Source organism: Schistocerca piceifrons, chromosome 1 (genome assembly GCF_021461385.2).
Source record: "Schistocerca piceifrons isolate TAMUIC-IGC-003096 chromosome 1, iqSchPice1.1, whole genome shotgun sequence".
In the NCBI taxonomy this organism is placed as follows: Eukaryota; Metazoa; Arthropoda; class Insecta; order Orthoptera; family Acrididae; genus Schistocerca; species Schistocerca piceifrons.
Genome location: NC_060138.1, coordinates 693627690 through 693640609, shown reverse-complemented (window position 1 = coordinate 693640609; position 12920 = coordinate 693627690). Strand labels below are relative to the sequence as shown.

General features: G+C 43.7%; 1 protein-coding gene and 1 non-coding gene across 2 annotated transcripts in view; both read left to right on the top strand.

Annotated features, from left to right (window-relative positions):
- Positions 1-12920, top strand: part of LOC124768269 (serine protease 30-like) — a 73570-nt gene that overhangs the window by 47576 nt on the left and 13074 nt on the right. Inside the window, exons 8-9 of the mRNA XM_047249155.1 lie at positions 6476-6540; positions 12769-12908. Coding sequence (XP_047105111.1) covers positions 6476-6540; positions 12769-12908 — 205 coding nt within the window. The remainder of the gene's footprint in view (positions 1-6475; positions 6541-12768; positions 12909-12920) is intronic.
- Positions 11590-11662, top strand: Trnaa-cgc. The gene has a single exon. It is a non-coding gene; the product is annotated as a tRNA-Ala (tRNA).

The following is a 12920-nucleotide window of genomic DNA, read 5'->3' as shown; positions in this document are numbered from 1 at the left end:
TGGCTTGTCAGTATGTCATTCCTTTTGAAACTGAAACTGCGTTTTCAGATAATGTTAAGAACGTGGTTCCTTCCTGAAAAGTACCACATGGCACTGAATATGACCCATCAACAACACGATCTGAGTACAAATATTAAGTAAAGCAAAGTTCAACGAAAAGGGAGGGCTACTCGGAAGTAACACAGCTGAGATTTGAAGTAGAACACTGACTGCAAACACCATACTATACTGCCTCACAGTGTGGTAAACTGGGATTTACAGGATAAATTCGTGCAGAACAAAAGTCTTTGTCATTTGTGACCTACACTGGCTAATAAACTGAAAACTGAGACTTTGTGTGGTGGAAGCATGAATTTATGATGGCTGTCTAAAGACATTGTCATTTGTGGCCTAACACCCCGCACAAATTGCATTGTATGTGACTGGCACACACTTCATTTTAAGCAGTCCTACGTGTTCACACTTGGAGGCAACGTATATGTGGTGAAATATGTGAACAAAGAAAAGGTATAAGGTAATAAATTCGTAATAGCAAATGTATAATAAATCCAGTTTAATGTTGGAGTAAGCGAGATAAACGAAGTTAACCGCCACAAATAAGCACTAACATCAGATTAAACCGTTCAACATCGCCTCTGAACATAACACAAGATTCCTTAAAAATAAGTTTACAGACTTCAGAAAAAATAACCTAGGAGTGAAAAAATCTGTACGAAACTTGAATTTATAAATGAATAACTTGTAACACCGAAAATGCAGATAAAATGCCTTCTGCACCATCCAAAGTTTTTCGGCGTTTAATATCAGTTGATAACTTGCACTGTACTTCTAATTCTGAATCTGTAACTTTTATTAAAGCAAATATACTTAATATTTAATGGATGTAGTAGTGTATTTATTTGTGACTGTATATATTTGATTGTAATTATAACGTAAATATCGTAAATTGCTGGGTAGTAGCCAAGGGAACTTTAATTTAATATATCGATAGGAACGAAGAAATGGCAGTAGCTGTGCTGTTGTTTATCTGTACGTATGGAGAATCTCTGTCGCAGTGCGAACAGAGGGAAGCAGAGCAGCTTGAGTTTGTTGGGCGCTCCCGCAGACACGGTATGCAGCTATGATCGCGACAGTGTAGGCGCACCTAATTCGTTAACCCGCGGCTATTGAGAACAAGGTGGGAGTGGACAGGTGGAGAAAGCTGCAATTCTAGCTGTTGCCTGTTCCATAATTATCTGTGTCTCTGGAGACGACTCGTGGATCTCAACCAGCAGCAGCAACGGAGGCAGCTCAGCATTGTCGTCGGCACAGCTACAACATAGTAAGCTTATTACGCGACAAAATGTAACTAATATTGTAGAGGCATTACCCAGTGGCATTCCTTTCACGAAGTATGACTAACTTGAATAATAAGTTGCTGCAGTAGTTAAAGCTTGTAGGGCACCTGGGTTGCCATTGTCCTCAGTCACTATTACCAAGCAGGGTCCCTCCCCTTTCCATGCTGTCACCGAGTGTGTTAAAAATTTGAAAACCGATTAACTGTTTACTGCTAGTTTTGTTTCTTTGCTAATGGTCAGTTTCAGGCTAAGTTTTCTGCCTCAGCAACCGTACATTCTTGTATTGCGTAACACGACTTTAACCAACTTGCAATTTTGAGTATTTACTTCATTCGCTTAAAGCAACTTAAAATTTCACTGCAAAACTAGTAACTAAAGATACAGCACAAATTAAGAGTGCGCAATTTCATTTATTCGGTATTTAGCTTAGCGAGTGACTTTTGCTGGCTTGGTATGTATTTTTATTATTGTTACATTAAAAGTAAAATCAGTTAGTGAATTCAGTTCAAACTTTCAATAATCAAAAGTCAATTGCCTGCCTTTTTCTAAATTTTGCATTACGTTACGGCCGGCCGGAGTGTCCGAGCGGTTCCAGGCGCTTCAGTCTGGAACCGCGCGACCGCTACAGTCGCTGGTTCGAATCCTGCCTCGGGCATGGATGTGTGTGATGTCCTTAGGTTAGTTGGGTTTAAATAGTTCTAAGTTCTAGGGGACTGATGACCCAGAAGTTAAGTCCCATAGTGCTCAGAGCCATTTGAACCATTTTGAACTTAACATCTGAGGTCATCAGTCCTCTAGACTTAGAACTAGTTAAACCTAACTAACCTAAGGACATCACACACATCCATGCTCGAGGCAGGATTCGAACCTGCGACCATAGCAGCAGCGCAGTTCCGGACTGAAGCGCCTAGAACCGCTCAGCCACAGCGGCCGGCTTCATTCACTTAAAGCAACATAAAATTTCACTGGCAAAACCAGTAACTAAAGATACAGCACAATTTAAAAGTGCGCAATTTCATTTATTAGGTATTTAGCTTAGCAAGTGACTTGCTGGCTTGGTATGTATTTTTATTATTGTTACATTAAAAGTAAAATCAGTTGCTCCTTTCCTTAAAGTGAATTCAGTTCAAACCAAAAGTAAATTGCTTACCTTTTTCTAAATTTTGCATTACGTTACACTGAGGTTATAAAAAAAGTATTTTTTTTACATAACAAAGTTTTAGTTATATTCATTTAACCAGTAACTTTAATTAACTGTACTTTCAAGTTTAGTGTTTTAGGAAAGTAACTGCAAGCTCAATGCTTTGTGATTCGTTTATTTTCTCGTGACCTGTTGTGTTGTGGAAAAGCGTGACAACTTTCTGTTGCCATTATCTTTCATAAGATTCTGGAGACTCATTGTCCTAATGGGCTGGCGACCGTTCAGTTATCCCTTTTTAGCTAGTCAGTATTTTTTGTACTATCAGTATTTCTTGTATTAAATTTTACGTGGTGCCTTTTTTCTGCCTGTGTGATTCGGGAGCAATTGCTCTTTATTCCACGCGCATTAAAAAAAATGGTTCAAATAGCTCTAAGCACTATTGGACTTAACATCTGAGGTCATCAGTCCCCTAGACTTATAACTACTTAAACCTAAGTAACCTAAGGACACCACACACATCCATGCCCGAGGCAGGATTCGAACCTGCGACTGTAGCAGCAGCGCAGGTCCAGACTGAAGCGCCTAGAACCACTCGGCCACAGCGGCCGGTCACACACTTCAAAATTATCGTCAGTATTTAGATTAAGTTTAGAATAGATTCTTCCTTCAGAAGGATATGTTGTATACTTTCCTCATACTGGCCAGTATTATTTTCCTTTGGTAACGATAGCCTTACTCACTGTAAAATTTCACTACGCGATCAGGGTTAATTGTCTCTCATTCCAGTAGGCCGGTTAGGAAGGGGGAGGTTACAAGCTCAGAAATGGATACCGATCACCACTTGTTCTGATGAGTGATGAGATCAAACGCGTGAACAAAGGCAAAACATATCCCCAACACACTCGTGATATACAGTCACTTGAACACAACACAAATGCTCGCGGCTTGCTGTGACTCACCATTGTGCTGAAAGTTTCTGGTCGAATGTCTCCATACCCAACGCAATACAAATGTGTAAATGTCTCCTTCTCATTGTATTGGCCGGGAAGAGAGTGCTTCGTGCTTAAACTGCACGAAGCGTCGAATCGAAAAATACGCCCAATGCTCTAACTGGCCAGCGTCGACCAAAGCTTTAGCGTCACCACAAGGGATACCTGCCTATTTTTGTTGCAAATATGTACCGCTCCAGTGGACAGAGTCAACTAGTGACGGACTGTCTCCAAGTTGGTAAGGGGCTTAGGTGTGTCGCACTGGCGCGTGAGTTACGTACGACGCTCGCACTATGGTGGCCGTCCTCAAGGTTATATGAGAACTACTTCACGGAAGTGACTCGTGAATAATGGTTCAAATGGCTCTGAGCACTATGGGACTCAACTGCTGAGGTCATAAGTCCCATAGAACGTAGAACTACATAAAACTAACTAACCTAAGGACAACACACACATCTATGCCCGAGGCAGGATTTGAACCTGCGACCGTACGGGTCGCGCGGTTCCAGACTGTAGCGCCAGAACCGCTCGGCCACCAGCGGCCGGCGTGAATAATGACAATAAAGAATAAAAGCCAAATAGGGGCAGAAGAAGAAACTCCTCCGCTTAATCAAAGAGTATATGGTACTGCTTAAGATAAGAAACAATATAGTCAGAGAAGATGCTAAAAGTTTTAGTGTCTTTCCCTAGTGGTTTGAATAATATTCTTTCTAGCGTCTATCCTGTTGTACAAGAGTTGATATTTATTTTATTTTAGCTCTGTAGACTGAAGCCCCCAGTCTCACTCCTTGGAGCACAGTAAAATAAGTAGATAAAAAATACTATCAAATACAGCATATTTTTTCTCCAAAACCACTAAAAATGCTTTGTTCCAAATTGGTTGCTCCAGTGTGCAAAGGAGGTTACTGACGTTCGTCTTCAGTGCTAGAAATGATACTTTACTAGTAAAACAATCAGCTGTTGGCATCATCTACATTTAACGTTTGCATAAACAAAATTTGTGTAATTGCCAAACGCAATGCAAGAAAATGGCATACTATCGAAAGAAATGTTTTGGCGGAACAGTTTGTTATGAACAGTTCTCACTGTTCGAGAACTTCGAAAAACAATGAGAAACTTAATCATCGGTCACTCTCTTACGGCATATAGTCCACTCCTAATCACTGAGTCTACTTAACGGCACCGGCTGTGTATCCCAGCTTACAAACTGAATAGAGTAGTGGTCCATGAAATGACATATATCTAAATTCATGTGTTTAAGTTGTACTGTTTTCATTCTATGAAACGAATCTGCTTATTTTGATTTAAAATGGTGTAATATCTAGGATGAGGTGGTATATCTGCACTATCTGATCAAACGTTTCCGGACAGCTCTACGTAATGCGGAACTCACCAGATGTCACGAGATGTGGATCCACCGTTATGGAAGGACGTAGCAGAGAAGCAACAACAGCAGAGCGGGGCGATCAGGAAAGCTCTGTGACTTCGAACGTCGACTAATCACTGGATGCCACCTAGTTAACAGGTCCAACAGCGACATTTCAACACTTCTCAAGGTGACCGAGTCGACTGTTGGTGATGTGATGGTGAATGGAAATGCGGATGAACAGCCACAGCCAAACCGAGACCAGACAGGCCTCATATACGGACAGCCCAGACCATCACCCCTGATTGTTGGGTCGCATGGTCGGCGACCGTCAGATTGGTATCCCTCCGCTGTCCAGTCGTTTCCAGACACGTTTTAAAAACTGCTTATCGGGGATCAGTTCGAAGCGGGAGTCATCACTGAAGACAATTCTACTCCAGTCAATGAGGTTCCAGGCCGAGTATTCCCGACACCACTGCAAATGGGCTTGCTGGTGTAGAACGGTTAATGGTAGTCGCCAAAACGGACGCCATGAGCTCAGCTTCGTTTCTGTAGGCCGCCTATTAGAGGTCACTGAAGCACCAGTTGCCCGTCGGATCGATGATAATGATGAATCTGGGCCTCTGTGCGGCTTTCTGAGGATTTCTCCGTCTTCACGTTCTGTCGTCTCTCTACGGCGACCGCTAGCATCTTGACGCTTTCGGCTATGGTCCACCTGCTCCTGCCAACATCGTTCAATAGTGGCATCGCTCGTATTCAGATGTGGAGCGCTTGGCCGATTACTACAGCCGTCTTCCTTGAGCCCAACTACATGTCCTTTCTCAAGTGCGGACATCTGTGTATCATGTTGATGCGCCTGTCAGGGAGCCAAAGTAACTGTTCAGTTGAGTACACGAAATGAAATTCGCTAAGACTTTATGCACAGGTATCGACGTGTTCCCTGTTTACTATGCTTGCCAGCAGTGAAGTTAAATTGTTCTAGTTTACCATTTTCTGTCGATACTTTTACGAATATCAATTTGTGAAGAATTTGCATAACTACTTCGTAGTTCGTCGTTTCTTTATCTTAGAGTGTATTTGAGGTGAACAAGAGCGCAGTCATTTCTTGAGAACCATATACGATGCGACCACTGTTGGGTCTTACACCACTAGTAGATTTATCGGAAGCGAAATATTTTGTCTGTTGCAGGAATTAAAGCGACGAAATTCCAGAAAAAGGGGACGATTTCTTATATGTATTTGTTTTTGATTCAGTATTATCACGCAAACCAAATACAACATACCCTTCGTTTGAGATTACACACGTATGCAGCTAAGGACACAGAATAATTATTAGTTTACTCATACTGAGTGTCAAGGGGCGATCTGTATAACCTGGCACAAGATGTTTACCTTGTGCCAGATTACACAGATCTGAAGATGGTAACACGAATTTACCGAAACCAGTCATCCATAATACACTGTTTAATTGTGATCCTTGCTACGAAGTTTTTCTTCTCCTAAGAAAACACAGAATAGTCTCTGTGAACACCTCCTTCGTCGGCAACACTTAACGTTTCGTTAGTTTGTTTGTCATACATCAGACGCGGGCGGTGGCCCGCCTCACTTCACAGTGTTCATAGTGGTGTTTGCTGTGTTCCAGCGGTCCACAAAGGAGGTTCGGCCGGGTACACGGACGCATCGTCGGCGGCTCAGATGCCACCTTAGGTGAGTTACTGCACCCTACATACTCCCAAAGACACCTGTTTATCCTCTTGTGTGCTTTTGGTTGGTAGCAAAACATGTGTGATAACGGGCCTGTGAAGACGAAGAATCTTGCAGGCCAAATTACTAGCAAGGTAACGTTGCTCAAGACGGTACGAGGTTTCCACAGCTACTTTTGTTGGACCTTAGGCCAATCCTTGAATTCAGCAGCTATGGATTTCTTTCACAAAGACAGAGACAAGTTTCACACAATGAGAGCAGCTTTAGCTTCTGGCTTCTGCATTACTTCAATGTCCTTCGGCGCGTAATCATCCTTCTCATCAGAATAATCAGAAACAAAACGCCAAGTTGTGAGAGGCCATGAGAGGTGGCAGAAGCCCCCTCTCATATTTCTATCTTACTCTGAGTAATTCGATTTTCCTCTCTCATTGCATGTGGTGAAAAGTTGCTATTCCTTCACACGTGGACTTACCACGCAGCGTCTCTCGTCACCCTGGTGGTCCGGTGACAGGCAGGCACTGCTGATCTTGAAAGGGTTAAGCCGACGGGTGTGAGGGAGTCGAGTGAATGCTTTCCAGACGCCGACATTGTCATAATAGCGGCGGAGACACGCCCGCGGGGCCCTGGAGGAGCAGCTGGGCTAGAGGTTCCGTTACTTCGCAGAAACTTAGCAAAAACACTTTCTGGCGGGCTAGCAGTGAGGCGTGGGAATGACTTGTGTACTCAGGCAGTCTTGGTGGGCAAATTCCCGCGTTTTCTGCAAAATCGTAACTGCGATTGGCTTGCTCAGGGCATAGCTCCGTGACGTAGCAAAATCGGCGCAGAAATTGGCGCCAAGAATCTCCATTGGTGGAATGGTAGTGCTTCGGCAATAGAGTGGAATTTTCCGCCGGTTTTCGAGTTGCTGATTGGAATGTTTAACCATGGCCACTGTCGTGGGGGCGGGAATGTTATGTGTTCGGCTTGTAGGGTGCCCTTGAGAGGAGTCGGCTCTTGCCTTTCGGTCGGGGTAGGTTACAAGACTGAGCTCTCGCTGCTCTGGACAGCCTGCCTTCCGTTGGCTATCTAATATACTCTTATTTAATTGTAACTGTTTGACGAAGTTGCTGAAGTTTCGACTTACACGTAACTTTCCGAGTACAGTTGGCAATTGAGAGTTCTGCGTACAAGCGGCCTATGTTGTCTGTCTTGAGCAGTTTTGGCTAAAGGTGACTGTATCGGAGTTACTGTGTGACTTCGGTTGTTAAAATCAATCACTGTACCGTCAGTGATTGTGTGGCGAGCCCTCCTCGTCTCCCTCAGATGCTCATTTGTGTTGCTAGGAAGTCTTTAGTCTGAAACAACCAGACCAGGATAATTTGTTTCGAGCTATACTCGCGACATTGTCCGACATTGTCATCACCACGATGGGACGTCGAAGCAACCAGCCATCGCCTCCGGTACGCCAGGTCGTGTCCTTGCAGTTAAGAAGACAGCTTGGTAATGTACATCCGCAGCACCAGCAAAGCAGGCAATTTTGCTAGGTGATAATCAGAGCTCAGCAGGGCGCACCTGTTTGTCTTTTCTAACTTTGTTCTGTCTTGGGTGTTCATTGTCTGAGTTCTCACTACTGTAGCAGTAGTTAATGTTGGGTTGGCTGTGTGTTTCTCTTAAGATTTGAGTTGCAAGGAATTGGCTCCACATACCACTTCGTCATAAATGTCACAATCTAGTTTAGGGACAACTTCACCTTCACAGCATTTATTTGAGTATCCAAATTGAGCCAATTTGATGTATTGTAAATGTTTCATGTGTTTTGTTTATTATTTTGAGTTTAGTCATAATAAATCATATTGTTATTTTGGACAGAACTTTCATTCTGTTAATCGGTAGAGCAACCATATCATTTCTCACTACGATAATGAAACTTTCCTTTATTTAACTTATATATCAAATTAAATTATTGCAGGTGCCAAACTCTTTTCTACTCCACTTGCAGGGTCGATTACAGTCAGTTCGCGTTTCTTTTTAATCCATGTACAACAGCAAAAGTCGGAGTCAGAATAGGGGGGGGGGGCTTAGAGCATCATTTACATATGTAGATTCTAGAAGAATTTAGTGTTAAATACACTGCTAGCCCCGGCACCTCGCAGACGGAGAGGGGGATAATCCGTGAGGCTACGATGGCAATATGGCATCCATTCTAGAAGCTCCCATCGAGGATGCAACTCATAATTTTCAGCCAGAAAGAGGGCCATGAGTCACATAACACAGATGAAGAGTTAGACGAAAAAAACCAATGATGCATTTCATTCGTGGCACATCAGTGCTACTCTTGTCCGATCTATAAACATGAATCTACAGTTCTCTGCGGCATACGTTTTCAGCTATTCGTTCAACTTGTGCCACTTACATTCGTCCTGTACGACGGCGTCTCATCTTCTATTTAAGGTTTACCAAATAGTATCATATTTATTATATTCGGTTGGTGCAAAAGTTTGTAGCATTTTTGTTTTGCATGTTGATAGTCCGGTTGCTATCGGTTTATTTATCGATTGTCATTTTTTATTTGTATTTTACTGTTGCTATCTCAGTTAGCATTGTGGTGTCACCGCCAGACACCACACTTGCTAGGTGGTAGCTTAAATCGGCCGCGGTCCATTTAGTACATGTCGGACCCGCGTGTCGCCACTGTGTGATCGCAGACCTAGCGCCACCACAAGGCAGGTCTCGAGATACGGACGAGCAGTCGCCCCAGTTGTACGGACGACATTGCTAGCGACAATACGGACGAAACCTTCCTCTCATTTGCCGAGAGACAGTTAGAATAGCCTTCTGCTAAGTCCATGGCTACGACCTAGCAAGGCGCCAATTGTAACAGTGCATGTATCTTACGAGTCTCATTTGTATAGTCAAGAGAGATGTATCACAAGGAGTGAATAAATTTAAGTATATTCCAGCTACGTACTTTTCTTGCTACCATTCAATAGTTATCCTGTTCCAGACTTGACGCCCGTCGGCGTGTGTGTACGCGTGCCTTTCTTTCGGCTACTTCAAGTGGCGTAACAGTCTTGTTACGTCACTACAAGCATATTGTCATTTTGTCATTTGGAGATAGTGAGTGGAGCAGTAGAAAATGGAGTGCCAAGTGGAAAAATCGAAACATTTCCGACATATTCTTCTGTCTGAACTCAACAGAGGGGTGACAGTAGCGTAGGGAGCCAGAAGCATTTGCACCGTTTATGAGGATAATGTCACCGGATAGAGCAGGGCAAGAAACTGGTTTTCTCGTTTTAAGAAGGGTCGTTTCGGCATTGGTGGCTCTACACGTTCATGAAGACATTCAGGGTTTGATGAAGGTCGTTTAGACGCATTAATCCTCAATGATCCACGTCACTGAACTTGAGAGGTGGCAGATGTGATGAGCTGCGATCATTCCACCACCGTGCGACTTTTGCATGCAGTGGGGAAGGTTCAAAAATCGGGTGTATGGATGCTGCACACTCTAATCCAAAATCACAAAAACCAGCGGGGGGTGGCCAAATGTGCGTCTTGCGTCTCTGTTTGCACGTCATCAACTGACTCGTGAACAACACCGACCATTCCTGTCCCGTATTGTCGTTACTGGTAAGGAGAAATAGAGTTCTATGCTAACACAATGGAAAGAAAAGAATGGTTGAGCACAAATGAAGCAGCTACATGAGCCCAAACTCTGTACAAAGACCAGCACGAATCCACAAAGGATAACGTTATGCATCTGGTGGAAAAGCGAGCCGGCCGGTGTGGCCGTGCGGATCTAGGCGCTTCAGTCTGGAACAGCGTGACCGCTACTGTCGCAGGTTCGAATACTGCCTCGGGCATGGATGTGTGTGATGTCCTTAGGTTAGTTAGGTTTAAGTAGTTCTAAGTTCTAGGGGACTGATGACCACAAATGTTAAGTCCCATAGTGCTGAGAGCCATTTGAACCATTTTGGAAAAGCGATGGTGTGGCGTACTACGAATTGCTTCCCCAGATTGTAACCACACTGCTAATATTTATTGTCAACAACCGAGACGTCTTACAAACGCAATCCAAGGACTGTGTGAAGTGATGCTACTTGACGGTAACGTCCGGCAGCATTCAGCTACATTGACAGAAAACACTGTACAGGAGCTGGATTGTGAAGTAATTCGGCACCCATCTTATTCACGTTATCTTGCGCCTACAGATTTTCACATTTCCCACTGCCGGTCGGACAATCTTCAAGGATCTTCCTTTTCCGGACGGACATGTTCTCCGAACATGCTCGACGAGTTCTACGGCTCTCAAAATCATGTGATTTCTATAACCGCGGAATCGAAAGTTACTCTAGCGTTAGCATACTGTTGTAAATAGTGCAGCAGAACATATTACTGATGGCTAAAGTCTCTGTCGGGTGTCTCTGCCGGCCGCTGTGGCCGAGCGGTTCTAGGCGCTTCAGTCTGGAACTGCGCTGCTCCTACGGTCGCAGGTTCGAATCCTGCCTCTGGCGTGGACGTGTGTGATGTGCTTAGGTTAGTTAGGTTTAAGTAGTTCTAAGTCTAGGGGGACTGATGACCTCAGATGTTATGTCCCATAGTGCTTAGAGCCATTTGAACCATGTGTGTCTGTTTTGTTTATTAAACTTATGGAAAAACACTACGAAATTACTCACCAACCAAATACATGCATATAAATGGTTTTCGCAGGCGTGTTACGTACGTAACATTTGTTCTTGTAGCCAATCAGGCTCTGTAAAACAGTAATTCTTAGAACTGGCAGAGAAACAAACGTCATCGACAAGGCGAAATCCATAAGGTTTCAGAATTGCACCGGAAGAAAGCTTGAATTCTCTTCTTGTCAATTTTGAAGAAATAAAGATTAGGGCTTAACGCCCTGTAGATGGTGAAATCATTACAAACTGATACCAAGATCACGTTAGGGGGGAATGGAGAAGGAAATCAGGCGTGCCCTTTCAAAGCAAACGTCTCGTGTTCGTCTTAATCGATTTATGGAAGACACGAAAAGCTTAGATCCTGGTCACAGAAAGGGGCTTTGTATGGCTGCTCTCACCGAGCGGGGTGGCGCAGTGGTTAGCGCACTGGACTCGCATTCGGGAGGACGACGGTTCAAACCCGTCTCCGGCCATCCTTATTTAGGTTTCCCGTGATTTCCCTAAATCGTTTCAGGTAGATGCCGGGATGGTTCCTTTGAAAGGGGACGGCCGATTTCCTTCCCAATCCTTCCTTAGTCCGAGGTTGTGCTCCGCCTCTAATGACCTTGTTGTCGACGGGGCGTTAACCACTAATCTCCTCCTCCATGGCAGCTCTCCCGAATACGAGTCGTATGTGTTGTTACTAAGGTACGGCGCTCTGTATCGGTGGTATTGAGGGCTGTTAATGGGGGTAGGACGTGAAACGGGCCGACTTGGAGCAGGAGAGGCACCACAGCACATTTTATTTTCTGCTGTCTATACTTTTACAAATAAATTCATAAAACTTTGTCAGCATGACCAGGAAGGATTCAGGATTCACACTCATAGCAGTGGAAGTGCAAAAACATAACAAAATAAATTTTTTTTAGATACGAAATTTCATCATTTTTTCACTTACTGTTGGCTGCATTTGATGCTATAGCTACATTTTTCTTCACAAGTAAGAGAGATTCTTGATGAATTTTGCACAGCATATAAACCATACTTACAAGTGTATGAAACTCTAGAATTTTCCAAATCTATTATAAACTGTGGTAAAAATTGAGATAATTAACTACAAAATTTGATTATTTTCTAAACATAAAGTTTAAAACGTAACAGCTCATTCATTTTTTCATAAATTAAATAGATTGTAGAGTTTCAGACACCTGAAAGTATGGTTTGTATGCTGTGCAAAATTCATCGAACAGTCCCTCTTACTTATGAAGTAAAGTGTACCTATAGCAACAAATGCAGCCAATAGTAAGTGAAAAAATGATAAAATTTCAAATGTAAAAAAAATTATTTTGTTATGCTTTTGAACTTCCGCTGCTACAAGTGTGAATCCTGAATCCTTCCTGGTCATGCTGACAAAGTTTCATGAATTTACTTGTAAAAGTATAGACAGTGGAAATTAAAATGTCCTGTGGTGCCTCTCCTGGTCCAAGTCGGCCCGTTTGACGTCCTACCCCCCTTAATTTCTCTCTCTGTGGTGGTGTCAGATGCCGTGCTTTTATAAAGAGTGTGTGTGTCGACTACAGCCGCTGTCTCCGCCTTGCAGGCCAGTTCCCGTACCAGGTGTCGCTGCAGTGGGTGCTGCTCGGCATCGCCTCACACACGTGCGGTGGCTCCATCGTGTCCGCCAGTGCTGTCGTCACGGCCGGACACTGCCTCGACCCGGCAGTCGTCGGCCACTACGAGGTGAGTGGCTCA